Source organism: Podarcis pityusensis (assembly GCF_964106645.2).
Source record: "Podarcis pityusensis genome assembly, chromosome: 10".
NCBI classification, from domain to species: domain Eukaryota; kingdom Metazoa; phylum Chordata; class Lepidosauria; order Squamata; family Lacertidae; genus Podarcis; species Podarcis pityusensis.
The window spans coordinates 67,272,279-67,297,085 of record NC_138035.1 but is presented as its reverse complement, the minus strand read 5'-3'; the positions used below and the strand labels follow the sequence as shown (position 1 = coordinate 67,297,085).

Below are 24,807 nucleotides of genomic sequence, written 5' to 3'. Positions count from 1 at the left end.
CCTCATGTCTATCCAGCATTCATGTGCCAAACCCCATCCACCTTTTTCATCACTCTGGCCATGGGACACTCTTCCTCACATTGGCTTTGCCCCTCTCCCTGCATCTCTCCACACTTATATCCCAATACTTGTCTGCAGTCTTCACTCTTCCAACTCCACCATCTCCAGGTCTCCAGCTCCCTCAAAAGACTCTGCCTTTTCTTGTTCCGTTGTTGTTTAGTCGTTTCGTCGTGTCCGGCTCTTCGTGACCCCATGGACCAGAGCACGCCAGGCACTCCTGTCTTCCACTGCCTCCCGCAGTTTGGTCAAACTCATGCTGGTAGCTTCGAGAACACTGTCCAACCATCTCGTCCTCTGTCGTCCCCATCTCCTTGTGCCCTCCATCTTTCCCAACATCAGGGTCTTTTCCAGGGAGTCTTCTCTTCTCATGAGGTGGCCAAAGTATTGGAGTCTCAGCTTCAGGACCTGTCCTTCCAGTGAGCACTCAGGGCTGATTTCCTTCAGAATGGATAGGTTTGATTTTCTTGCAGTCCATGGGACTCTCAAGAGTCTCCTCCAGCACCATAATTCAAAAGCATCAATTCTTTGGCGATCAGCCTTCTTTATGGTCTGGCTCTCACTTCCATGCTTTGTAAATTTGAACTGCCTCCCAAAATACATGTGGAGCTGACTCCATTAGTACCTTCCAAAATCTCCTCAAAGACCAGCCTCTGTGAAGCCCAAAGGCATAATTCCCTACTTCCCATGTCCTGTTGTAACTCAGCCTATAACAAAGCACATATTCCCCACCTCCACCCCTGTTCATCAGTCCTCCCTTCTCTTCCTTACCCCTTCCCTGCTTTTCCTGTATCAGATTGTAGGTTGTAAATTCCTCAGGGCAGGAACCTGCTCTCCTATACTCTGTAAAGCTTCATGCACACTAATGATGCTACATAAATAAGCAAATAATTTTTGCCAATCATGTGGGTATGCAGCCCATAGGTTCAGAAGCTTCTATCGGCATGTATGTAGGTGGTTCGCACTGTGAGATGCACACTTTATAGCTACTAGGTACATCAAAGACTGGAAGCAATTGGCTTCTTTTCCCCCCAGTCCAGAAGAATTACTTTGTCACTCGCTGTTTGTTCACAGTAAGCATGTTACAATAGCTAATGATCGCTAATGTTCACAAATCCAGGTACAACTGGGTTACAAAGATAAATAAGGAATTATCTTCTTTCAAAGACAAAGTTCATTGTGCTTTCTTGATGGGAGGCTGTAAGTCATATGGAGCCAGCCACTGGAACCCACGCAAATAAGGCATTTGTCTCAAATTCAGCAAACTCTGTTCTATCCAACTGTACGAACACCATCTCTGAAAGGATGTAATACAAAAGCAATAAATAGCCGTGGTAATTGAGGCATTTTGGGTGTGGAGAACATTCCACTTAATTCATTCATTGGTTAATTTGATCTTCCACTTCATTTTATCAAAGCCCCTAATAGCAAGTAATTTCTGTTAAGAGAAATGCCAATTCCACGAGGTCCTTTTCCAGACAATTTGGTTTAATTTATTGTAGCAAGTCCACAAGTTGACGAAGGCAGAGAGAAAGCCATACATAAATACACCGTTCAAGTCAAAAGGTTCGTCATAGCCCTGGTAACGACCAGCATAATGCAGCAGGCTAATTTGAATGTGCCTGTGAGTAACACAGGGGATTTAGCCGAAATAAATATAAAAGGGCCATGAGAGGAAAGAAGGCAAAAATAGAAAATCAAAGGGAAAAGAACCTTCTCTGTGCTTTGATCAGGTCTGATGTGTCCTAATTTTTTCTTCTAGCTACTGTCAGTTCAGGGAGATGGTAGGCACCTCAGATCTTAATGGCCAGCCAGGAAAGAAGCCTTCCTTCTCTCTCTCTCTCTCTCTCACACACAAACACACACACCAGATTATGGTTGTATGCTCCACTGTTATGCTGAGGGGAAGGAGTGTAATGGCAAATTTTCACAAGTGGGTCAGAGTGATAACCCTGGTTTATATCCCCATTGCAGGGCAAACAAATGGGCTTTAAGAAACAGAATTGATTATTGATGTTGCTTATTAAATTTACATACCACCCTTCATCCAAGGATCACAAAACACAAAATATGTACCATAATAACAAACAAAAACAATACCTCCACACACAGTTCAAATGGCCATAGATTAATTAATTTTAGTCAATTAACTGAAGGAGTCACTGTGGTGTGAGGGGGGCATCCTGCGTGGTCTGGGGGGGGAGGGGATTTACCTTACTTGGGAGCTGCCTTCCCCAACTTTGGGTTTTGCTAGTACACACCTTTATACCATACATTTGAAGCACTATGATGTCACTTTGAACAGTCTCCCCAATAATCCTGGGGGCTATAGTTTGTTAAAGGTGCTGAGTTTTGTTAGGATACGATATACGATATCTTTATTGTCATTGTCCCATACAGAACAATGAAATTGAAAAATCTACATAAAACATTCAAAAACCCCTAAAAACTCTGAAACCCCATTTTAAAATACAATATACTATAGAGGCTCCTTATGCTGCGTTTAGAACCAGAATTGCATTTGGGTAGAAACTGTTTCTCAGGTGGCTAGTCCTGGTCTTTACAACCCTATACCTTCTTCCAGAAAGCAGAAGCTGAAAGAGATCATTTCCGGGGTGCGTACTATCCTGCGCTATCTCTGCAGATTTCTTATGGCACCTGACAGCATAGATTTGATCTAAGGTGGGAAGAGTGCACCCAATTATTCTCTCTGCAGTCTTTACAACCCTGGACCTCGATTCCCCCCCTAAAGCTACAATTCTCAGTTACCTGTGAAGAGGGACTGGTTTTTAAATCACTCTGGTGACTGTAGTTCTGTGGGGGATGGGGCTCTCCCCCATCAACAAACTTCACTTCCCAGAATTATTTGGGGGAAGCCATGACTGTTTTAAAAGTTGTATCATAGTGCTTTAAGTGTGTCGTGTGGACGTGGACCAAAACGACCAGCAAGGCAGGAAGGATTGGTCCAGTTGTCTGGGCAATGGAGATGTCCTGTTTGCAGGCATCTGATTGGCCACTGTGAAGACAGGATGTTGAACTTGATGGGCCTTTGGCCTGGATCAGGGGGGCTGTGACAACTTAGTGTGCTCCCAGTGACATCACTGCAGTGCCACAACTCTGTCTACCGTCAATTGCCTTACCCAAATTCTCAGCTGGATTTGAACTTTAGCTTTGTTCCTTATTGCTGAAAATTCTTAGAAAATTCCCAACCAGTAGGAAACATGTCAGAAAAATAAATGCACCATAAGAATGGGGATTCAGTATATCTATGTGCATAAGTGCTTATTCTTAGTGACATTCTAAATGTCACCATGTGCTCTTTGTGTGTGTGTGTGTGTGTGTGTGTGTGTGTGTGTGTGTCCCCGTCCCACAGGCATCAGAAGAACTGGCAGGCAGATCAAGGAGTGATTTTGTTTCAAAGACCACATATTGTATTCGTATTTCTTTTAGCAATGATTTTTTTTTAACTTACCTGTTTAATTTTTAGGTATAACCTTTCAAGTATGTTACTGTCTGTGACAGACGCCATAGTTTGTATCGGGCTTAATGAAATTTAATATCTACCAAAAGCAAGCGCATCACATTTATGCTTGCTCTTCTTTTTGACATAGGTGGGACACGTCCCTTGCAGATCTGGTGTTTTCCCAGCAATACCTGCGCATTTCAACCAATGTCCCGTCCAGTTCTGTGTACGGCTTTGGTGAACACCAGCACCCATCCTTTAAGCACAATATGAACCATATAACCTACGGGATGTATTCTAGAGACCAGTCTCCCAAAGTAAGTAGTTCAATATTACATCTTGCACTCCGCACCCAGAAAGAGCCTTGTGCCTTCTATACGTCTTCTGCCATTTATTAATAGTAGCTATTAGTTAGGCTTCCCCTCACACATTAATCCAAGTTATTAACTATCAAGTACCACGTTCTGCTTCTCTGGGCAGTTTTGGCTCATTTCACATAACCCTTGGCCATCTCGGATGAATTGTAGGCAGATGTTGATCGTTGTTTTTTTAAACATGAATTATGTGCTTTTTAAATTAAGTCCATTCATATCCTCCAGTGCATCCTGATAGTTCTGGTTTAATTTGGACACTGTCCTGAGGAATTTAGGAAAACCTAAAATGTGGAAGAGGTCAGAGAGAAGAGAGGTGGGCCAATGTTGATGGTTCCTGAGGAACTTAAAGGAAATCAAATATTTTATTTTATTTTATTTTTAAAAATAAGACTAGCAAAATTTTAACTGAAGACTGTAGAACTTAGGAAGGCGCTATGCCTGTTCAGCAGCCTAGACACTGTTGCGATAACCATACCTAAGTAAAGCAATAAAACTCAAACTAGAGGTAATCATTATTATTATTTATTTCAGATGAATGCAAATCTGTATGGAGTTCATCCTTTTTACATGTGCATAGAGACTGACGCAAACGCTCACGGTGTACTTTTCCTCAATGCCAACGCACAAGGTAATCAAAGGTTAACAATTAAACAGAACTGTTTAGACTGCAGTTCTTTTAATAATAATATATTTGGCAAATAATTTTCCTTATTGATGTAATTTAGGGATGAAGCATACCTGAAGTCCCATGTCATATTACTAAGGTAAAGGTAAAGGTACCCCTGCCCGTACGGGCCAGTCTTGACAGACTCTAGGGTTGTGCGCTCATCTCACTCTATAGGCCGGGAGCCAGCGCTGTCCGCAGATACTTCCGGGTCACGTGGCCAGCGTGACAAGCTGCATCTGGCGAGCCAGCGCAGCACACGGAACGCCATTTACCTTCCCGCTAGTAAGCAGTCCATATTTATCTACTTGCACCCAGGGGTGCTTTCAAACTGCAATGTGTTTCAAATGTGCTTTAAATGTATATTGTATCTACTCAGCCTTAGTCTTAACAAAAAAGGTAAAAAAGGTAAAAGACCCCTAGATGGTTAAGAAGGTGACTATGGGGTTGGGGCACCCATCTCACTTTTAGGCTGAGGGAGCCAGCGTTTGTCCACAGACAGCTTTCCGGGTCATGTGGCCAGCATGTCTAAACTGCTTCGGGTGCAACAGGACACCGTGACAGAAGCCAGAGTGCATGGAAACGCCATTTACCTTCCCGCCGCAGCGGTACCTATTTACTTGCACTGGCATGCTTTCAAACTGCTAGGTTGGCAGGCGCTGGGACCGAGCGACGGGAGCGCACCCCGCCGCGGGGATTCGAACCGCCGACCTTTCGATCGGCAAGTCCTAGGCGCTGAGGCTTTTACCCACAGCGCCACCCGCGTCCCCCTATCATATTACTACCTGGAACCAAATCCTATTGAACTCCATGTGATTGGATTTACTGGTGTGTATGTGTATGTGTGTGTGCCTAAGCTGCACACTTAAAGCCTCTTTGTACGCTGGAGAAGTGTTGCACATGCATGCATGGATTCCTGGGTTTTCCCATTCACTTCACAGGAGGAGGGGAAACACATGACAACATTTTTGTATGTGAGGAGCTCCAGCCATTCAGGACTGCTCAAGACATTGCTGTCTGAGGAAGATGACAAATTGGCGCACACACCATTCTGAGCACAGGACAGGCAGCTGGATCTCATGTCAAAACAGACATGAGATTTTCTCAATGGCACTGAAGCGGCGCAGACCTCCTAACTTAGGGGGTGTATGGCATGTGACAACCCAACACTTCCCTAATACTTCTGACCACCCAGCCTCTATTGCTTGAGGTGGCCACGTCATTCTACCTAATAGACGTGGGTGGCGCTGTGGTCTAAACCACTGAGCCTCTTGGGCTGCCGATCATAAGGTCGGTAGTTCGAATCCCCGCGACGGGGTGAGCTCCCAGCTCCTCTGCCCCAGCTCCTGCCAACCTAGCAGTTCGAAAACATGCCAGTGCAAGTAGATAAATAGGTACTGCTGTGGTGGGGAGGTAAACGGCATTTCCATGCGCTCTGGTTTCCGTCACGGTGTCCTGTTGTGCCAGAAGCGACTTAGTCATGCTGGCCACATGACCCGGAAAGCTGTCTGTGGACAAACGCCAGCTCTCTTGGCCTGAAAGCAAGATGAGCGCCGCAACCCCATAGTCGCCTTTGGACTTAACTGTCCAGGGGTCCTTTACCTTTACCTAATAGAAGGCCGGCTTTCATATGCACCGAAATGAAAAATGTATGGCCATAGATCACATACCAAAAAAAGCCACTACTTAGCACACATTTCTCATATATAATGATCAAAGTATTATAATATATAGATGCTTCCAATACCTCAAAGAGCATTAAATTAATAGAAAGGTGTTCCTTTTCTTTTTTTCTTTCTAATAATTTTATTGGAAATTTTATTTACAACATAAAATAACCCCCCACCCCCCAATACAGAAATCCACCCTCAATAAACGTGAACATAACATACAATGAGCATAACATACAACAATACAAACAACCAAATCAAAGACTTCCTTCCTGTGGATATTTAAGTTATAATTAGAAAAATCTTAATAATTATTCATAAAGGAAACATTTTATAAGAAGTAAATAAGGAGGCCAGATAAAGGATACAGGAATAGAAAGGTGTTTCTAAACATGCATCAGTAAATACTGGGAGAAAAGTACATTTCCCACAACAATTCAAAGTGCTGGTTTTTGACCTCTAAGGCTTAACATAGCTTTGGACCACAACACCTCCTGCAATGTCTCTCCCCATGTGAACCTACCTGGGTCCTCCAGGTGCCTCCTCCAGCAGATGTATGGAGGGTGACTGAAGGAGAGATGGCCATTTCAGTAGTAGCCCCCTGGCCTTTGGAATTTTTTCTCCAGGGTCTCTAGGTCTGGTCTTGACTTTGGTGGCATCTTTTTGCCACCAAGCCAAGACTTTTCTTTACTCCCTAGGCATTTGATTGTTGATGTTTTCATATCTGGTTTCTTCTTAGTCAGTGAGTACCTTTTAGTTGGGACGTGGGTGGCGGTTCGAATTCCCATGACGGGGTGAGCTCCCGTTGCTCTGCCCCAGCTCCTGCCAACCTAGCAGTTCGAAAGCACGTCAAACTGCAATTAGATAAATAGGTACCGCTCCGGCGGGAAGGTAAACGGCGTTTCTGTGCGCTGCTCTGGTTCACCAGAAGTGGCTTAGTCATGCTGGCCACATGACCCGGAAGCTGTTCACCGGCTCCCTCGGCCAATAAAGCGAGATGAGCCACAGAACCACAGAGTCGGCCACGACTGGACCTAATGGTCAGGGGTCCCTTTACCTTTACCTTTTAGTTGGTCTGACTTTTTATAGTATTTATTTTTCTTGTATTTATGGAAGTTGCCTTGAGACCCTTGTAATATAAGGCAGCAAATAAAGGGACAATAATGGTCAAAAGTGCGACTTTAATTCTAGACTGACCGATCTAGAACTGAGGCTGAAATCCTATGCAAATGTTCTTGAGAGTAAGGTCCATTGACCTCAATGAATTTACTTCTGAGTAAGGAAGGAGAGGGATTATAGGAATATAATTTTGTTAACATCTTCCAAAACTCAGTGATGACGCTAGTTTGTGTCTGCTAAATAAAGATAACCTCTTCAGTGAAAAGTGTTTTAATTTTTCTAAAATGGTATCACGGGATTCCCAAAGTCTTGCTCTCATGTTCCCAGATCCAGTAATAAGCTATTGTTAAATGAAGCAAAATGGGTCTGTTCCACTAAAAATTATGATTAACTGTTAAAAATAGATGCATGTGCTAAAAAAACCACACAAAAAATGAAGTTGCTACAAATTTCCTTGGGGGTTCATACAGTTGAAACAAACCAATTTAGATTTGTCCTGTATTCTGTTGACGGGGTATAGCTTTGCCTGTTGCCATGGTCACCTTACTGTATTAATCTCGCTCTGTAATTTTCAAAAAGGAGAATCTTCCCTAAAGCAATGAAATAAAAATTCTTAGCCAAGCAGAGGCGACAAAAGAAGGATATTTTGCAGTCAGATCTATATTTAAGCATTGTTAAAATGTCTAGAGTTGCCGAGTTGTTATTTTCTAAATAAAAAAGAAACCCTGACTTATTATTATTATTTTGTTCCTGTGCTTCAGAATCGTACGTCAAATCCTACCACTGCATAATCACTTGCATTTTTCTGTTTTCACACGCACTGGGCTATGTGCCTGACAAAGATGGGTTTGAAGGAGTGTCTGTTTCTGCTTAGTTAAATAATGCTAAATATTTTGAGCTTGCTTGGCGGGGAGTGTGGGTGGGGTTACATTAAGTCACTGGATGACCTACATAGCAATAATAATAATGTACAGAAAAGGCAAGGTCATTGCATAGGGATCCTTAGCTCTGAGGTAATTTATACTGAATTCAACATATCTGTCAACTTCTTCTAGATGTCACGTTGCATCCAGAGCCATCTTTGACCTTCCGCACCATTGGAGGGGTTCTCGATTTCTATGTCTTCCTTGGCCCGACTCCAGAAAATGTAATCCAGCAATACACAGAGGTTAGTTGAGAAATCTGCTCAGGCATGCAGTGCTAAGAAAAGCATTTACTTGTTGATTTGGTTGTGGGTTTGCATGAGGTATTGCATTACAATGATGACAGTGAAACTCAATGCGTCACCCCTTTGCAAAACAAACATCAAAAACACACCCTCTTGATTTAAAGATCAGTTGTACTGATCTTTAAATCGACAACTATACAAACTTATTTGCAATGGGATTCTTTTATTAGCCTCCTTGACTCTTTGTTGCATTTGCTGAGTTGCACTGAAAAAAAATTGTATCTTCAGAAGCCAGTGGGGCAACTTTAATACTGGTCCTATCTATGAATTTTAATACAGAGGTAGAATGATTGAAGTTGCTGTAAAACATTTTAAAAATGTTATCAATCTGCTAAAAGTTAATGTTTATCAGTCTAGTATCTGGATGGCTTTCAGGGAGTAAGAACTGAAATAAATAATAGGATATTGGAATGATCACCAAGGGTTTGTAACCCATGTTCCATCTAGATTTGTTTATTTGGTTCCTCCTATTGCTCCCTCCCTTCTCTTCATTGCATTTTTCTAGCACATAGCACCAATATTTTCTCAAAGCACAAAAGGCCTTCTCAATAACTTAGAGCTCTGATTACAGCCCCTTTAACGCCACCTGTGAATCCTTGTTTTCCTGAGAAGGTGCCTGAAATATACTCGGAGTCGAGTGTGGATTTCATGCTCTTTATTCAGCTCATAGTAGTGAGGAGGAATGGAAGTTCCCCCGAAATCTCTGCTTTATATACATTATTTACACAATGGGCCCCACGTGATTGGCTAATTCCGGGATTCTCCTGTAGGCCAATCAGGTTGCGGCTTCACTTCCACCTGGAGTTGGATTGGGTGGCTCCTGCAGACTGATCAAACTGCTGCATTCTGGATCCTATTGTTCTAGGACCAATCAGACTGCTGCATTCTGAATCCTATTGTTCTAGGACCAATCAGACTGCTGCATTCTGAATCCTATTGTTCTAGGACCAATCAGACTGCTGAATTCTGAATCCTATTGTTCTAGGACCAATCAGACTGCTGCATTCTGAATCCTATTGTTCTAGGACCAATCAGACTGCTGCAGTTTGGATCCTATTCAACTCAGTACACAACAGTGCCAAATTCCACAAGTACACATTGCTGTGTTACTGTTATGCACACTGCATTTCCTTCCTTTGTTTCACTCAGTCTGACTTGAGAGGGCTCCTTCCTAAGAGAGGCGTTGCTTGCAAAATGATTGGCGGAAATGCTCATAGCATTTGGCCGTAATTCTCGGGTGAACATTTCAGAAACTTTACCATGGTTGCCTAGGCTTGTTTCATAAGCAAGGTTCCTTTGGGCATTCCACACTGCTGCTGTTTTGGGGATGGATTCAGTCGCAACAAACCTGCTCACCCCAAATATCAGACTCCGCGATGAGGAAATGCCCATGAAAGTGTAGGATAACACTTGCCCTGATGCCATAGCTGTCAACTTTTCCCTTTTCTTGCGAGAAATCCTATTCGGAATAAGGGAATTTCCCTTAAAAAAAGGGAAACGTTGACAGCTATGCCTGATGCAACACTCTCTAACTACCCTGCAAGCAAAGCAGGATGAATCCTCAATAATTCGATTGGTAGATAGGTATCGTGGAATTAATAGAATCACAGAATTGTAGAGTTGGTAGATGGGAAGAACCCTTTATCTTCCCTAGGATTTCTCCTCCTTCTTAGCTAAAAATGTTCACAACTAATAATCCTACTGCAAAAGAGCCCTGAGATACTTTCTAGATGAACTGCAATATGGCATAAACATTTCTTGGCCAGAGTCTTCTTTTGCTTGTGTTTCTTATCCTAAGTGGGCAGATACCTTATATATTGGGGTAACAGATGGAATAGTGGGGCAGGGGGAAGAATTATTAGCTCAGAGAAGCAGCAATGCAAGAGAGGTATTTCTGCCATTGCAATGTTACCACCATAGGAGGTGGGGCCCACAGCCAACCAGTAATGAGTTGGCAAAACGTGTTCTCCCTAGCAGAGAGCACGTGTTGCGGTGGGGGATACAAGCCACCCATTGTTGCTGGGTGGATTTGTGGAGAGACCCAGGCAGTGAATTGGTTAATTGGGTCACTGGAGAGAATTGCTTGTTGCCAATTTAGAAGGAGGGGTCAGAGGTTTAAAATGCTGGACGCCCAGCTTTGGTGGTCCTCTTGGCTGCTTGCACTGGATCACCCGCCCACCCTCCCTGTATTGGGGGGGGGGTTGTTTGCTTGACCTTGCTATGCCTGTCATGGGGTCATCTGCTTTGAGGCAGGGGCCTGGTAGGAATTTTGTCCATCTGGCTGATTGGCTGGTGCCATTTGGTTTTTGCCTACTGCGTAGCAAATCGTCACAACTTGTAAGGTTGGTGGTTAGGCATTGGTTAAAATTGGTTGGTGGAGGGGTAAGTGCCTACCCCTCCAATGGTGGTGCGGAAAGGGAAATCCGTTAAAGGAATCCAGGGGCTTGCCATTCTTTTCATCCTTGTCCCTGGCATCGGACTTGGGCCGTGCAAGCCACCAGGAGCATGAGGGTGAGAAGTGAGGGACTGATGCCCAGCTTCATTTCTCTCCAAAATTGTTTCCTTGGCTGGCTTCCGCTGGAATCCGGAAGTCAGTTCTGTCCCTGGGCAAGGACAGATAGTCGGAACCAATGCCTAAGCAACCACTCACATGTGTGTATTTAAATAAAGTTGTGGCCAAAATCATGCCAAAAACCTAAACAAAAATTGATGTGTGCATTATTGGGGGGTGGCTTGGGGACCTCGACACGCAAAGCAAGACGCATAAACTCCGAGGGAAGGGCAATTGCTCTCTCCAGAGGGACCATCCTCTCCCAATTTCTACTCAGCCCAAGTCCGATCACATGAATTCTAACTTCATCTCCATTTGAAATTTCCTAGCAGAAATCTGTTGCTGAAGGCCGAACTGGACGTGTGTTTATTAAATGCACATCGTCCCATTCGACTGTATAAAGCAGGGACTTTTATATTAGAAAAAGGGCACAGGGGAAGGGAGTGAAACCCTCAACCGCTTTACCTCAGTGCACTCTTTGTTCTCTCTCACCCTAGCTCTAATATTGAAAGTAAGCTAGCGGGGATTATATGGTTTAAGCAGGGGTGTGTAAACAGCGGTTGGAATCTTTTTTGATTCTCTCTCCCATTTAGTCCTTTTGGAATAAAGGATTGCCCCTCTCCATATCCCTGCCTTGCAGCTGAATGAACAAGCATGCCCTGTGTCCATGCACTTCTGATTTCTCCCTGCTCAGAGATACTGGAATATTGTTCCTGGATGCTACCATTTTTCATTCCTAATTTGTGTCCGTCTATTATTCTCTTGTATAGAGACTTGTCTGATTTGGCCAGGCTAGGTAGCAAAAGGGGTTTGTTGGTGCATGGTGGCATATATCATATTAGAATGGGGGTCGCCAACCTTTTAGGGCCAGAGGGCACATTTGGAATTTTCAGAAAGCGCCACAGGTGCCAGTCACAAAATGGCTGCCCTGAGGTTGTGGCATAACACAAAATGGCTACCGTTAAGGCATGTCATGACAGAAAATGGCTGCCACATCCAAACAGAGAAAGCAAAAAAGAGAAAGGATCAGCTGCTCCATCAATTGGGGGGGCACCCACATTGGTTAATGCCACAGTTACAGAGAGCAACTATTTGCACCTCTCCCCTGTTCGAAACAGATGGGAAGATGGTTGTCCAATGCTGGCATCCATTGAAATGTGGGCATATTTAAAGGGATCAATGAGAGGCTGAGGCAGTGCCGACAGGAGCCGAGAAGGAAAAGCAATCAGTGTCTCATGCATTGTAGATTTTGAGGGAATCTTTGATTTATTTTTATTGAACAAAATTCAACAAACACAAAGCTTGATGGGGAAGGACTTTTTGTGGGGACCATGGGTGGTAGTGGCAGAAACACGGGCTCCTGCAGGCGCCCCATTGCCAACTGCCACATTATGTGCCAAGTATAAGCTCTTAGTGGCAGGACCCATGTTTAATCAGGGGATAGTGTTGTTTGAGTAGACATGGTGACAGAATTGGCATCAGGATTGTAGCATCGGCTGCTGTGCGTGCTTTTAAGACTGGGACCTGCCTGTAAAGATGGGCAGGCCTTTACTTCAGAGTGAAGAGTCATCTTCTATGAAAAGTCGAAGACTCTGGATGATGTGCTAAGGAGGCTTTAGCTGAGCATTTCCCTGATACCTTCGTTGCAGGATCTGTCCTGTAACAGGTACCTGTCTGGCATTCTTGGTAGGCATCTTCTCTTGCCCAGAAAGAGGAAACATTGCAGTTCTAAATATGCAACTACGGTGTATGTTTGCAAAGGAATGCCTTTAAAAGCTGACAGCAGAAATTAAGCAAACTGAACCGTTTCACGTTTTCACTCTGGGAGTAAGTGTATTTGTAAAAATTCTGTCTGTTGAGAAAAAGTAAAGGTGACAACCCCGCCCATTTGAAGTCAAAGAAAATAATTCATAAGCCTCTGTTATTTCATCAGTGGAAAAGCTCAATTTCCCTTTTTAACACCCTTTCAAACTTACATTAGCCATGCCCTTTCCCAACTTTGAAGAATATGGCATTTATTACCGTAATTGTTTAGCTTATTGTGTCATTGGCAACACCGGATCTTGTCTCCTTACACTGTCCGTCATACATTCTTCTCAGAGTAAATGCAGGAATTCTCTTCTAAAGACACAAAAGTAAATAAGGTTATAGCATAGGGCTTGGCTATAGATAACCAGTTGCTAAAATAGAGGGAGGTAGTGTTAAATGAATGATATAAGATCAGTAAGGCCAAATAAACTTACTTTCCTTAAAATTAGGTAATTCAAAGATCGGCAGGTAAATTTCAAACACATTCCCAAACGTACACAGTGTACATTTGTGGCATGACAAAACGGATGCTTTGATGGGTGGTCGTTGATTCCTTATATCATTAGTATCATTATTAATCATTGAACTAATTATAGCCACCTGTCAGTAAATATGCCCTGGGCAGCTTACAAAAAAGCACAAAAATAAAAATAGGACATTGAGGCTGTAATCCTATTCACACTTACCTGGGAGTAAGTCCAACTGAACACGGTGGTGATTACTTCCAGGTTAGAGTTGTGATGTGTGATTAATATATTTTATTCAATTACTTTCACTGTCAGTGCCATTGATGGTAACTTTATTTTCTGTTCGTGTTGTACCAGTTATATTGTAATAATAGGAAAACTCCTTGGGAAATTGCCTGTATAAATATAGCCGCCATTCAGAATTTCTCAGGTGAAATCCTAATCAATTAGCAAACCTCTGGGAAGCCTGCCCCTGCTCCCTGATGTCTGAAATTAAAATTTCCCCAACTCAGCAAAGTGGGAGCAACTGAAAATATAAAGCTCAGTCTTGATCTCTGTTGGTACCCAATGGCAGCTAGGGTGGGACTGTAAAAAAATAACCTAAGCACCACCTCATATTTCCAAAATAAACATGTGACAGGCCAGCAGTAATGGATATTGCCTCAAGTTCTTTGCTACAGTGGAAATCACGGTGGGAAGTCTGAGGAAGTGCTCTGAGGTAATTTCACTGTGAAATTATTTCTGAAGCCAGCTTCCTGGAAATCTTTAAACGCCAGACGCTATTCTTAGAACATTACTCAGTTGGTGAATATGTTGACTGCAAATTTCAAAAGCAAGTGATGTGCCAAGGGAGACAATTTAGTTTGTTCAGACCTGGCATGACCTTTAACCTTGCCAAATTGGTAGCATTCAATCCCTTCTTCTTCTTATCCTGCTTCTCTCACAGCTTCTAATTGGGGAGCTTGAGGAGAGATGATAATAATTCCTGTATAGGAGAAAAATAAATGCCATTCTGACAGGAACAAGTCTTCACAAACCAAAGTTGTTGTTGTTGTTGTTTTAAAAAATAGCTTCTAGAGTCCTGGGAATGGTAGTTTGTTATGGGTGCTGGGAATTGTAGCTCCGTGAGAGGATTTTTTTTGGCGGGAGCCATGTGCTTTAAATGAATGGTAGTTAATGTGCATAGTACCCAAGGCCAAAATCCCACACGTTCTACTCCTTCTCCCTAGCAGTAAAATTACAATAACTTAAGTAACTAATCATTTTTTGCCCTTTCAAGACTCTTTCAATCAGCTACCTGAGGCAGTCACCTCACTAAGCATTATGCTGGGGCCGGCCCTACCACTTTTTACCATACGTTGCTTTTTTGCAAAGTGGCCCCACAAAATAAACCTTCCAGCAGATAGAAAGCGATCCTACCCAGCCTTCAGACTTCCTCCCTGATTTGTCAACTTTATTTGGGTGCACTTTTAGATTTACATAACCTTCACATGAAAAAACATATCCTAGTGGCAAACAATAGAAAAGATCACAATGCCCTTAGAGTTCAGATAAATCGAGAGGAAACATGTTCCAGGGTTTATTTATTAGAAATAATATTTCAAAACCAAAGCTAATGTATTGTATTGTCGTGCTCTTTTAGATAACACTTTAAAGCCAACATATCCTCTGAATTACACCAATTATTTCCAAACAGATACATTACATTCCCATAAGAATTCAGCTGTGAAGCTTTTTCAGAGTTATCCCTTTATGAATGGTCAAATGCAGGAGACACTGTTTGCAGGAAGAATTCACACACAAAAATCCTCTTTGACATTCCCTCATCTCCTTGTTTCTGGCTAGTAGCCTGATTTAGCCCTTCTATGGTTTCAGTTATTTTTCTTCGCCCTCTATTGTACTTTTGCAAATTATTCTATAGCCTTTGTTCTGCCCAGTTTTGCAAAGCGTACCGAAAGCTCTACACTGAGGCTACATTTCAAGGAAAGAAAGCTCTATTCTGGCAACATCAGACGTAAATTCCAGGTCTACTAAATTCTGCTCTGCTTCAGCGGAACCATCTGGAATATGTGCCAGATGTTGGTTACTTTATTGGGAAGCTTCAGGGGGATCCATTTGAGAGACCATCTAAGGCGTAATTAGACGAAGGAACATTTGTTTTTCCAGCTGTCCTACTTTTAAAGTCTTCTCTTGGACTATTCTGTTAATTCAAAATCAAGTTCACCTTAGATGCTCCAGCCTAATGAACTTGGGAAAGGAACTGTTTTAAAAGTTAAGCCCACCTTGCAAGCAGTTTTCTTGTAATTGTTCAACCCTACATGCTGTTTCCTCAGGCAGAATATAGCCTTGCCTTAGGTTACACCCGATGTTTACAAGCTCAAGGATGCAGTTACGTAACTGAATCTATAACAGGATTATGTATGGGTCACACTGCCTAGAGAAGGACTCCTATAGCCCAAACCAGGATGCTCCTAAAGGCATGCTAATGCGGATGAAAAGTCTAGGTTACTGAAGGACGCACCCTTGAGCTCTAACATCAATATCAACTCAGTACCTAGTTGGTGAAAAGGTGCTGTAGAGGTCTGTCTTGTAGAAAAAAGAAACTGTATCATGTAGAATGGCAGACCTTCCACATGTACCTATTTTCCAGAGACAGCCCCAGATTTACAGAAGCTGTCCCAGTTTCTGATTTGAACCCAGAATGTCTCGGTTTCCTTTAGGATGTCCCTATTTGCGTCATAGAAATGGAGGGTATGGAGTTATGTGACCCCCAAGCCAAGGAGATAAGTAACTATGCACCCTTTAGAAGACATCTGAAGGCAGCCCTGTATAAGGAATTTTTTTAATGTTTAATGTTTCATTGAGCTTTTTCATATGATGGAAGCCGCCCAGAGTGACTGGGGCAATCCAGTCAGATGGGTGGGGTATAAATATCATCATCATCATCATGGAATAGGATCAGGGCTGTCTTAAGCGTATGTGGCGCCGGGGTGCAAAGATCCGACCAGTGCCCCCCCCCAGTTGCCCAGTCCCAGGTGTGGAGGAGGGCAGAGCCGGCTGTCCAGCCGCCTCAGCATCTCACTGGCTCGGTTGCCCCTGAACTTGCTGCACTGAGCCGCCCGCAGCAGAAGAGTCACAGCGCTCTGACGAACGGGTGGGCTCTTCTCTGGACTCAACTCTCGGGCCCTGGGCTCTCGGCCTAGCGCCTTCAAGAGCCCAGCACCCAGGCGCCCCACACCCCTAGTACCTATGGGTAAGATGGCCCTGAATAGGACATTCCTATTTTCATTGGAGAAATGTTGGAGAGTATGGAATGGTGGCTTTAAATCCTGTCCTACCCTGATATCTATTTTAAAGATGCCATTCAGAATCCATAAAGTTCCGTGATAGATTTGTTAGTAGTCCCTCTACCATGCAATGTGGCAAAACTGCTTTTAAAATGGAGGAGAGTTGTCTTTTATTATAAAAAAGCCAACCACCCAGTTTGTGGTATGACATGGAGATCACACGTTCAAAGAAAAATGATTCTACTGGGTCAGAGAAGCGTGTGTGTGTTTAAGCAGCTTTTTAGACCCCAGTTCTCATATGGAACCAGTTTGTGTACCTCATCTACTTTGTGTACTTCATCGTCTTGGTTCCTTTCCATTTAATTAAGTAAAGTTAAGCCTGATATATGGCTGACCATTTGCTGATAGAAGTATAGGAATCTGTCCCACATGTCCCATGTGCTGTATCTGGCACTGAGCTCAATATTTCAAAGCTTTGAACCTCATATATAGCTTGAGGTAGAGAACCTACCCAGTGACATGGGTGGTGCTGTGGTCTAAACCACTGAGCCTAGGTTTTGCCGATCGGAAGGTCGGCGGTTCGAATCCCTGCGATGAAGTGAGCTCCCATTGCTCTGTCTTAGCTCCTGCCAACCTAGCAGTTCGAAAGCACATCAAAGTGCAAGTAGATAAATAGGTACCACTCCAGCGGGAAGGTAAACAGCGTTTTCGTGCACTGCTCTGATTTCGCCAGAAGCGGCTCAGTCATCCTGGCCACATGACCCAGAAAAACTGTCTGTGGACAAACGTCGGCTCCCTTGGCCAGTAAAGTGAGATGAGCACCGCAACTCCAGAGTCATTCACAACTGGACTTAACTGTCAGGGATCCTTTACCTTTAGACAACCTACCCACCCAATAGGCGAATAATGTTTCTTCCACATTGGAAATTTCCAGTCTTATTATGCAGGGTTGGTAAGTACATTTGTGGGCTCTGTGGAACATATTGTTGCCCTGTGGTGGCATCAGCAAGAGAATCGTGTTGTCCATGGTTTCCAAACCAACCTGATGCTCTGAATTTAGGTCACTTCTGCACGCACTTAAAGCGTGTGGCTTTCACCCCAAAATCCTAGGAAGCGTGCTGGGAATTGCAACTCTGTGAAACGTAAGCTACAGTTTTTCAGGACTCTTTGGCGGAAGCTATGTGCTTTAAATATATGGTGTTGATGTGACCTAAGATAATGTCATGCAAGGGTGGTACTTACTGTTTGGGAACACATACCCTCAAATATTTAGCAGCAGGGTACCGGTACATTGAGGCCCTTCAGTTATTGAGAGGAAGCATTAATGCTGTGAGAAAGACTTTCAGTGCTGGAGTCTTGCTCTGAACTCCTGCTGAACTCATTCTCCTGCAGAAGTATTACTGAGAAGCTTAGTTTGATCATGCCCTGAGATGATGCATTCATTTTGCCATTGCTCTTGCCAGGAACCTGAGAAAGCCAGGGTTCAAGCCAAATATCCTCCCAATACCAGCGGCTGCAACAGGGCGGGTGGGGGGAGGCGTCCCAGCTCTGACATATATATATTTAACAAATTGCATGGGTGCAAGCCTAATTAGTCCCCGTAACTTCTCCCAAATCTAAAGCAAGCAGACACATCCTTTGCATTACCTGTATTTTTCGCTCTGTAAGATGCACCAGACCACAAGACGCACCTAGTTTTTGGAGGAGGAAAACAAGAAAAAAAAATATTCTGAATCTCAGAAGCCAGAACAGCAAGAGGGATCGCTGAGCAGTGAAAGCAGCAATCCCTCTTGCTGTTCTGGCTTCTGGGATAGCCACGCAGTCTGCATTTGCTCCATAAGACGCACACACATTTCCCCTTACTTTTTAGGAGGGAAAAAGTGAGTCTTATAGAGCAAAAAATGTGGTACTTCATTCTGGAGTCTGGATGGTAATGGAAGTGGCTTCTAGCAAGCCTCTTCTCCTGGGAATTCCAGCAAGCCTCTTCCCCACCTTTCCCCATGAAGGATGTCTCAGTCACCTGGCTGTGAGTTCTGCCACTATGTGGTGGGAATCTTGTACTGACAGGTCTGTAACAACCCAGTACTTGATTATTATTTTTAAGTTCACTAAGAGCCAAGTAGCACACCATGGTAGAAGCATAAGCTGCAGCTATACCGTTGTTTTTCCTTTAATGAATTATAGGTGAAGGGTGTATTTATTGGGACCGCAGCATACACGTAGGAGGTTGATACCTTCCTTCTCCAAACATGACTGGGACCAAAGACACCCTCTTCTTGTACGGCTGTGATGCTTAGAAAATAAGTTCCCATTAGTGCCAAGAAGTAAACCTATTTCTGTCTTCCAGCTTTCCGGCCAATGAGTGCAAAAGCACTGAACTAATTAAAAAGCACTAGGCAGATTTTAAACGACATAATTTCATTTTTTGTTCATATTCCCTACAATAAACTCACAACATTTTTGATCACAACATTTTTGGCTAAGGGACAGTGCCGGATTTATGTATAAGCAAAACAAGCTATAGCTTAGGGCCCTACTCTCTTGCCCCCCCCCCCCGAAAATTTAAAGGAAAAAACCCCCTGGATGTACATTTCCAAAATATAAAATAAAAAAACAAATAAAATAAAACCTACATACAGCAACAGTGTTTTGTGTTGTGTAATGGGCCCCGCCTGCTAGCCTGCTCGCTAAAATATCACTGGGTTGCTCATTTCTATATACAGTGGTACCTTAGTTCTCAAACTTAATCCGTTCCAGAAGTCTGTTTGTTGTTGACAGAGGACAGCTGGACATATAATGGGCCCCATTACCTTCAGTAGCTTAGGGCCTCAACAAACCTAAATCCGGTCTGCTAAGGGACAGTAGACCTTTGAGTCATAACTTACTGTGTACATAGATGGGAGGTTACTTGTTAGCTTTCAGTATCAGCAGCCAGGCGAAAAGTGCATTCAGTGCTGAAAACCTCTATAACTGGTTCCTCCCCGCTCCTCCCAAAAAACCACATAGCTTTCAAAACTCTTCTTACTAATTCTTTCCTTTAAAAAAAAATAAAAAATTAATTTTTCAACCATTTAAACACAACAAAACAGAAAAAACAACAACAAACAAAAAAGCATAACAAAATAAGACACAAACCATTTAAAACACAAAACAATTTCAATATCTTATCTTTCATTCCCTTATTTCCACGACCTCCTCACACCTCCCTTTTTGTATTCCACTTCTGTTAATTGTTTCAGCAATTCCTTTCCATCTTCCTCTGTTTTCTATCCTATAATTATCTTAACATATTCTAACCTTATTTTTCCCTTTAATACTCTATTAATCTATTTATACTTGATTCCTTATAGCATTTCTACTAGAGCCATATAACTTCATTCCAATCAATGAACATTCCAAAAGACGTCAGTCCTGCTAGCAGCCCGTTTCCAGGGTCAGAGCGGCGGTGTTTTAAATCTCTTCACTCTCTCCCACAGGCATACTCAATCCGCAACTTCCCCCTCTCTTTTCCTGCCTCCAAGAGGGGGTTTAATGTTTTTTACTGATGGAAATTTAATCTTTTACAAAAGGCTTTCCAGGACTCCAGCTTGCAACTTCATTGCCTCAGTCTATTTACAAAAGGGGAAGGCGGACTTCCTGTTTTGAACCTCCCCGTTACGGTACCAAATTAAACATTTAGAAATCCAATTCTTCCGCTTCAGCTCTACTCACGGGTAATTACTTTAAAGTCAAATTGTCCACAGGAAAAGGTCAGCGCTCTCCGGCAACAGCTATGAGGCTTCGCTCCGTGGAAGAAGCAGACGATTCGATGCACCGCGCCGCTCACCCCACGTCGCTCCGGAGCCCCAAAACCCGGGGTTCCCCGCGAGTGGGGGAGGCGCAAAAGGTGCCCGCCGAATCCCATGCTCACAGGCTTCTCCCGCCTGTGATTTTAACGGGTCTCCGCCTTCGCCGTGGCGGCCAGACCCAGATTCCCACGGAGCAGATTCCTCCCGGTCAGAGGAATTCCGCCATTACCGGAGGCACCTCCCCGGAAGTCCTTACTAATTCTTTCCATGACAAGCCAACTCCTCATTTCTTTTCTTGAGTTATTCTGATTAGTTGCTGAACACCTGTACAATGCTAGGATTTTGATAAAGCTGCAAGAGCTCAGTTTTATAGTACAGTGGTGCCTTGCAAGACGAAATTAATCCGTTCCGTGAGTATCTTCGTCTAGCGGTTTTTTCGTCTTGCGAAGCAACCCTATTAGCGGCTTAGCGGATTAGCGCTATTAGCGGTTTAGCGGCTATTAAAGGCTTAGCGGCTTAGCGGCTTAGCTGCTAAAAGGCTATTAAAGGCTTAGCGGCTTAGAAAAAGGGGGAGGAAAGCGAAAAAAAAATCTCAAGACTCGCAAGACATTTTCATCTTGCGAAGCAAGCCCATAGGGAAATTCGTCCTGCGAAGCGCATTGAAAACGGAAAACCCTTTCGTCTAGCGGGTTTTCCGTCTTGCGAGGCATTCATCTTGCGGGGCACCACTGTATCCAGTTGCACTTGCAATGTAAGATTATAAGATTATATACTATATATAATAAGTTTACCAGATGTCCCCATTTCCCGGGGACAGTCCCCAGATTTCCAAATCAGTCCCCTGACAAAATCCTATCATTTCCTACTGAAGTTGAAAAGTGTCCCCGGATTCACTGAAAAACATCTGGTAACCTTAATATATGACAGCAATCTTAAAAGTGCTTTGACATTTGGAGAAACTTGCGGTTGTCTGCAGCTCATCCCTGTGGGTGGCAAAGCCATCTTGTGTGATGGTTTCAAGGAGTGCACAATTGTTATTTTGCCATTCAACAATTTGCAAATGCTTAGCTATACCAAATCAAGTGCCTGAACTATGAGTAGTCGATTGCAATTAGCTGAGCTTGGTGTGTGTGTGATTGACCTGAGGAGGTGAATGCAAATAATTAAAACTCAGAGAGCTCAGAATAAACACCAACCTTTTGATCAGGTAGCTTAGCAGACTGTGGCATTAAAAATAGTATCATTCTGGGCTGGAAAGTTCAAAATGTTGTATTGATTTAATTAAAGGCTTGCTAATTGGCAATGGCTATGAAGAAACTGGGGATTGGACGGAGCCAGTATGTGGAAGAAAACTCAGGGTATTTTTCCCAACATTTAATTAGCGGAACAGTATTGCTATACAAATGCATGGAACAGCCACCTGTCAATGGGAACAGCTAAATATGGTCTCTTCAATGTGCCATTTAGACTTGAACTTTAGAAGGGGGTAAATTGAAACAACTAGGGTACGGACTATAGTAGGAGCAAGAAGGTAGTTTTAGTAAATTCCAGGCACAGCTGAGGCGTGTATTGGAAAGAAAGAGGCAGACACCAGTCACTGGGTGAAATTAGGACACAATTTTGTTTCTTTGTGGGCCTGAAAAGGGGTCTGCAGTATCTGTCTTCCCCACCGCAAAACACCCACTGCTGAAGTGATCTGTGATGTTTATACCCCAAGATGAAAATCCATGTGTTTCCCACCATCTGACATGCATTGGGTGAAGAAAATAAGAAGGGAATGCTTTCCCTCCCCGTTTGTCCTATTTATCACAGATCTCCTCAACAGCCTCTCATTCAAGGCTACAAAAGTAGCAAGGACTGCAAAATCAGGATATTATAAGGCTGTTTTATATTTGAGGTGGAAAATCCGTCAGAAGGTGACCTTAACTCCTGTATGCAGTTCTATAACAATATTCTCATCTGGTGGAATTACGAATTACTAGGATGGCAAAATGTTGAGAGGCAAAATCAGCTCATGGTGGCTGTTCCACAATGCTGGCTTTGAGACATTTTGGCACCTCTGTTGAAAACGATACTTGATCTGATCTCCACCCACCCTACTCGGTAATGATAGATTAAGAGGAAGGAAAGTGCTCTCCTTCGGGGTGGAATCTTCTACTCGACAAAACTGCTTCTTGATAATGCTGGTTGTGTTCCTGCTCTTCAAAAGAGCTATTGTGTGAATATTCCTTGTGGTACTTTAACTACAAAAGTTTGTCGGCATCTTCGTGACATCTTACTTGTTTAAAAGGCCTCTAATCAGCTTCCCTAGCTATCTTGCCTGCTCAAAGTGCAGAGAAAAACTAACACACAACTAAAATAGATTTGAAAATTATTTCCTCCCCTACAGAAACAAGGTTTGCAATCCTGTGTACACTACCTGGGATCAAGTCCCCTTGAACTCACTACTTCTGAGAAGAAATATATGCTCATTCTCCACAGATCGTGACACTAGACTCCTGCTTTGTTGCCTGATAAAGTGATAATTTTCCCACAGTTCCAAGGTCTACACTACAAAGAATAGAATTACAGTGGAACCTCAGTTTTTGAGCATCTCAGAAGCTGAACGTTTCAGAAGTCGAACTCTTCCGTTTTCGAACGCTTCCATTTTCGAACGCGCCTCGGAAATCGAATGGCTTCCGCCATGTGTTTTTCTTTTTTCTCAATGGATTTTGCCAACTGCCCATTGCGCCTTGGTTTTCGAATGCCTCAGAAGTCAAACGGTCTTCTGGAACAGATTACGTTTGAAAACCGAGGTTCCACTGTAGCACTTTGCTGAGTGTAACACACCTGTTAAATTTACCTGAGTTTCATATTAACAGAAAGAACTAAAATATCTAAATTTCTCTGTCACTGTATGAGATTCTGCAGGACACTTAAAAAAACCAAAAAACTAAAAATGTTCTGGTTCTGTTTTTTGCTTTTAAGGCTATTGGGCGGCCACATCTTCCTCCCTACTGGTCTCTGGGGTACCAGCTCTCACGATGGGGATATCCTGACATTGGTGCAGTAGAACAAGTTGTGAAGCGCATGACAGAGTATGGCATCCCCTACGTAAGTGGGCATTTTGCAATGTGTATTTAAATTGGTTCCCCGGGGAAACCAATGAACAAGAACAGATTGTATCCCTAAAAGAATAGTATTGATAATGTTTGTTGGTATTATATTAATTATATAATTGAAAGGCCATGGGGTAATTTCTGTGCTAGCTTTTATTATGGTATCAGCCTGAGCAAAAAGGTAAAACTTAACCTTTGTGCTTTATTCTTCTTAAACGCAACATATTTCTGTTGCAATTGCCAGGATGTCCAGTACGGAGACATTGACTATATGGACCGTAAGCTGGACTTCACATATGACAAAGAAAAGTATGCTGGCCTACCGGAATTCATGCAAGAGTTGAAGAAGGATGGATTGCATTATGTCATTATTCTGGTAAATGAGCTTAAGTACTAACCTTGTTTACAGTGCTTTCATTCATATGACTTGCTATATGAATTGTGGCATTGAAGCAAAGATTCTCTCCTCTACTTTCTTTTATAACAGGATGCTCCCCCCCCCCCCACGGGTAATGTACATTGTACTCTCAGTATGCTCTGTTCAGTTTTTTTCTTTTCTTTTTGGGGGGTCCCTAGTGAAAATATGAGAATGGGAGGGGTGGGAAGTGAGTGAGTACTGTGTGGGAGAGGAAGAAAACACAAACACCATTATGGATTGGGGGGGGGGTGCTGTACAGCAGGGATGGAGGGACATCAGGCCTGGAGGGTACATGAGGTCCTTTAAGCCTCTCTCTTTCTCTGGCTCTCAGGACTTACCCCTCTCTGTGCCTTCCTCAAGTGCCTCACTGGAAGGTATCCTCTTGCATCCGGTGCCCTGCCTACATTTGCTTTTGGCCCCACCCAGTCGCCAAGACCACATAACACCGGTCTTAAAAGACCTACATTGGCTCCCAGTACGTTTCCGAGCACAAGTCAAAGTGTTGGTGCTGACCTTTAAAGCCCTAAACGGCCTTGGTCCAGTGTACCTGAAGGAGCGTCTCCACCCCCATTATTCTGCCCGGACACTGAGGTCCAGTGCCGAGGGCCTTCTGACGGTTCCCTTGCTGTGAGAAGCCAAGTAACAGGGAACCAGGCAGAGGGCCTTCTTGGTAGTGGCACCCACCCTGTGGAACGGCCTCCCATCAGATGTCAAGGAAATAAACAACTATCTGACTTTTAGAAAACATCTGAAGGCAGCCCTGTTTAGGGAAGCTTTTAATGTTTACTAGACTATTGTATTTTAATATTTTGTT

At 43.3% G+C, this 24,807-nt stretch overlaps 1 protein-coding gene across 1 annotated transcript in view; it reads left to right on the top strand.

Moving 5' to 3' along the window:
• LOC308486588 (sucrase-isomaltase, intestinal-like) overlaps positions 1 to 24,807 on the top strand; it is a 96,034-nt gene that overhangs the window by 31,521 nt on the left and 39,706 nt on the right. The window contains exons 5-9 of the mRNA XM_081023566.1: positions 3,669 to 3,837; positions 4,426 to 4,522; positions 8,403 to 8,515; positions 23,445 to 23,570; positions 23,820 to 23,951. Of these exons, the coding sequence (XP_080879692.1) occupies positions 3,669 to 3,837; positions 4,426 to 4,522; positions 8,403 to 8,515; positions 23,445 to 23,570; positions 23,820 to 23,951 (637 nt within the window). The remainder of the gene's footprint in view (positions 1 to 3,668; positions 3,838 to 4,425; positions 4,523 to 8,402; positions 8,516 to 23,444; positions 23,571 to 23,819; positions 23,952 to 24,807) is intronic.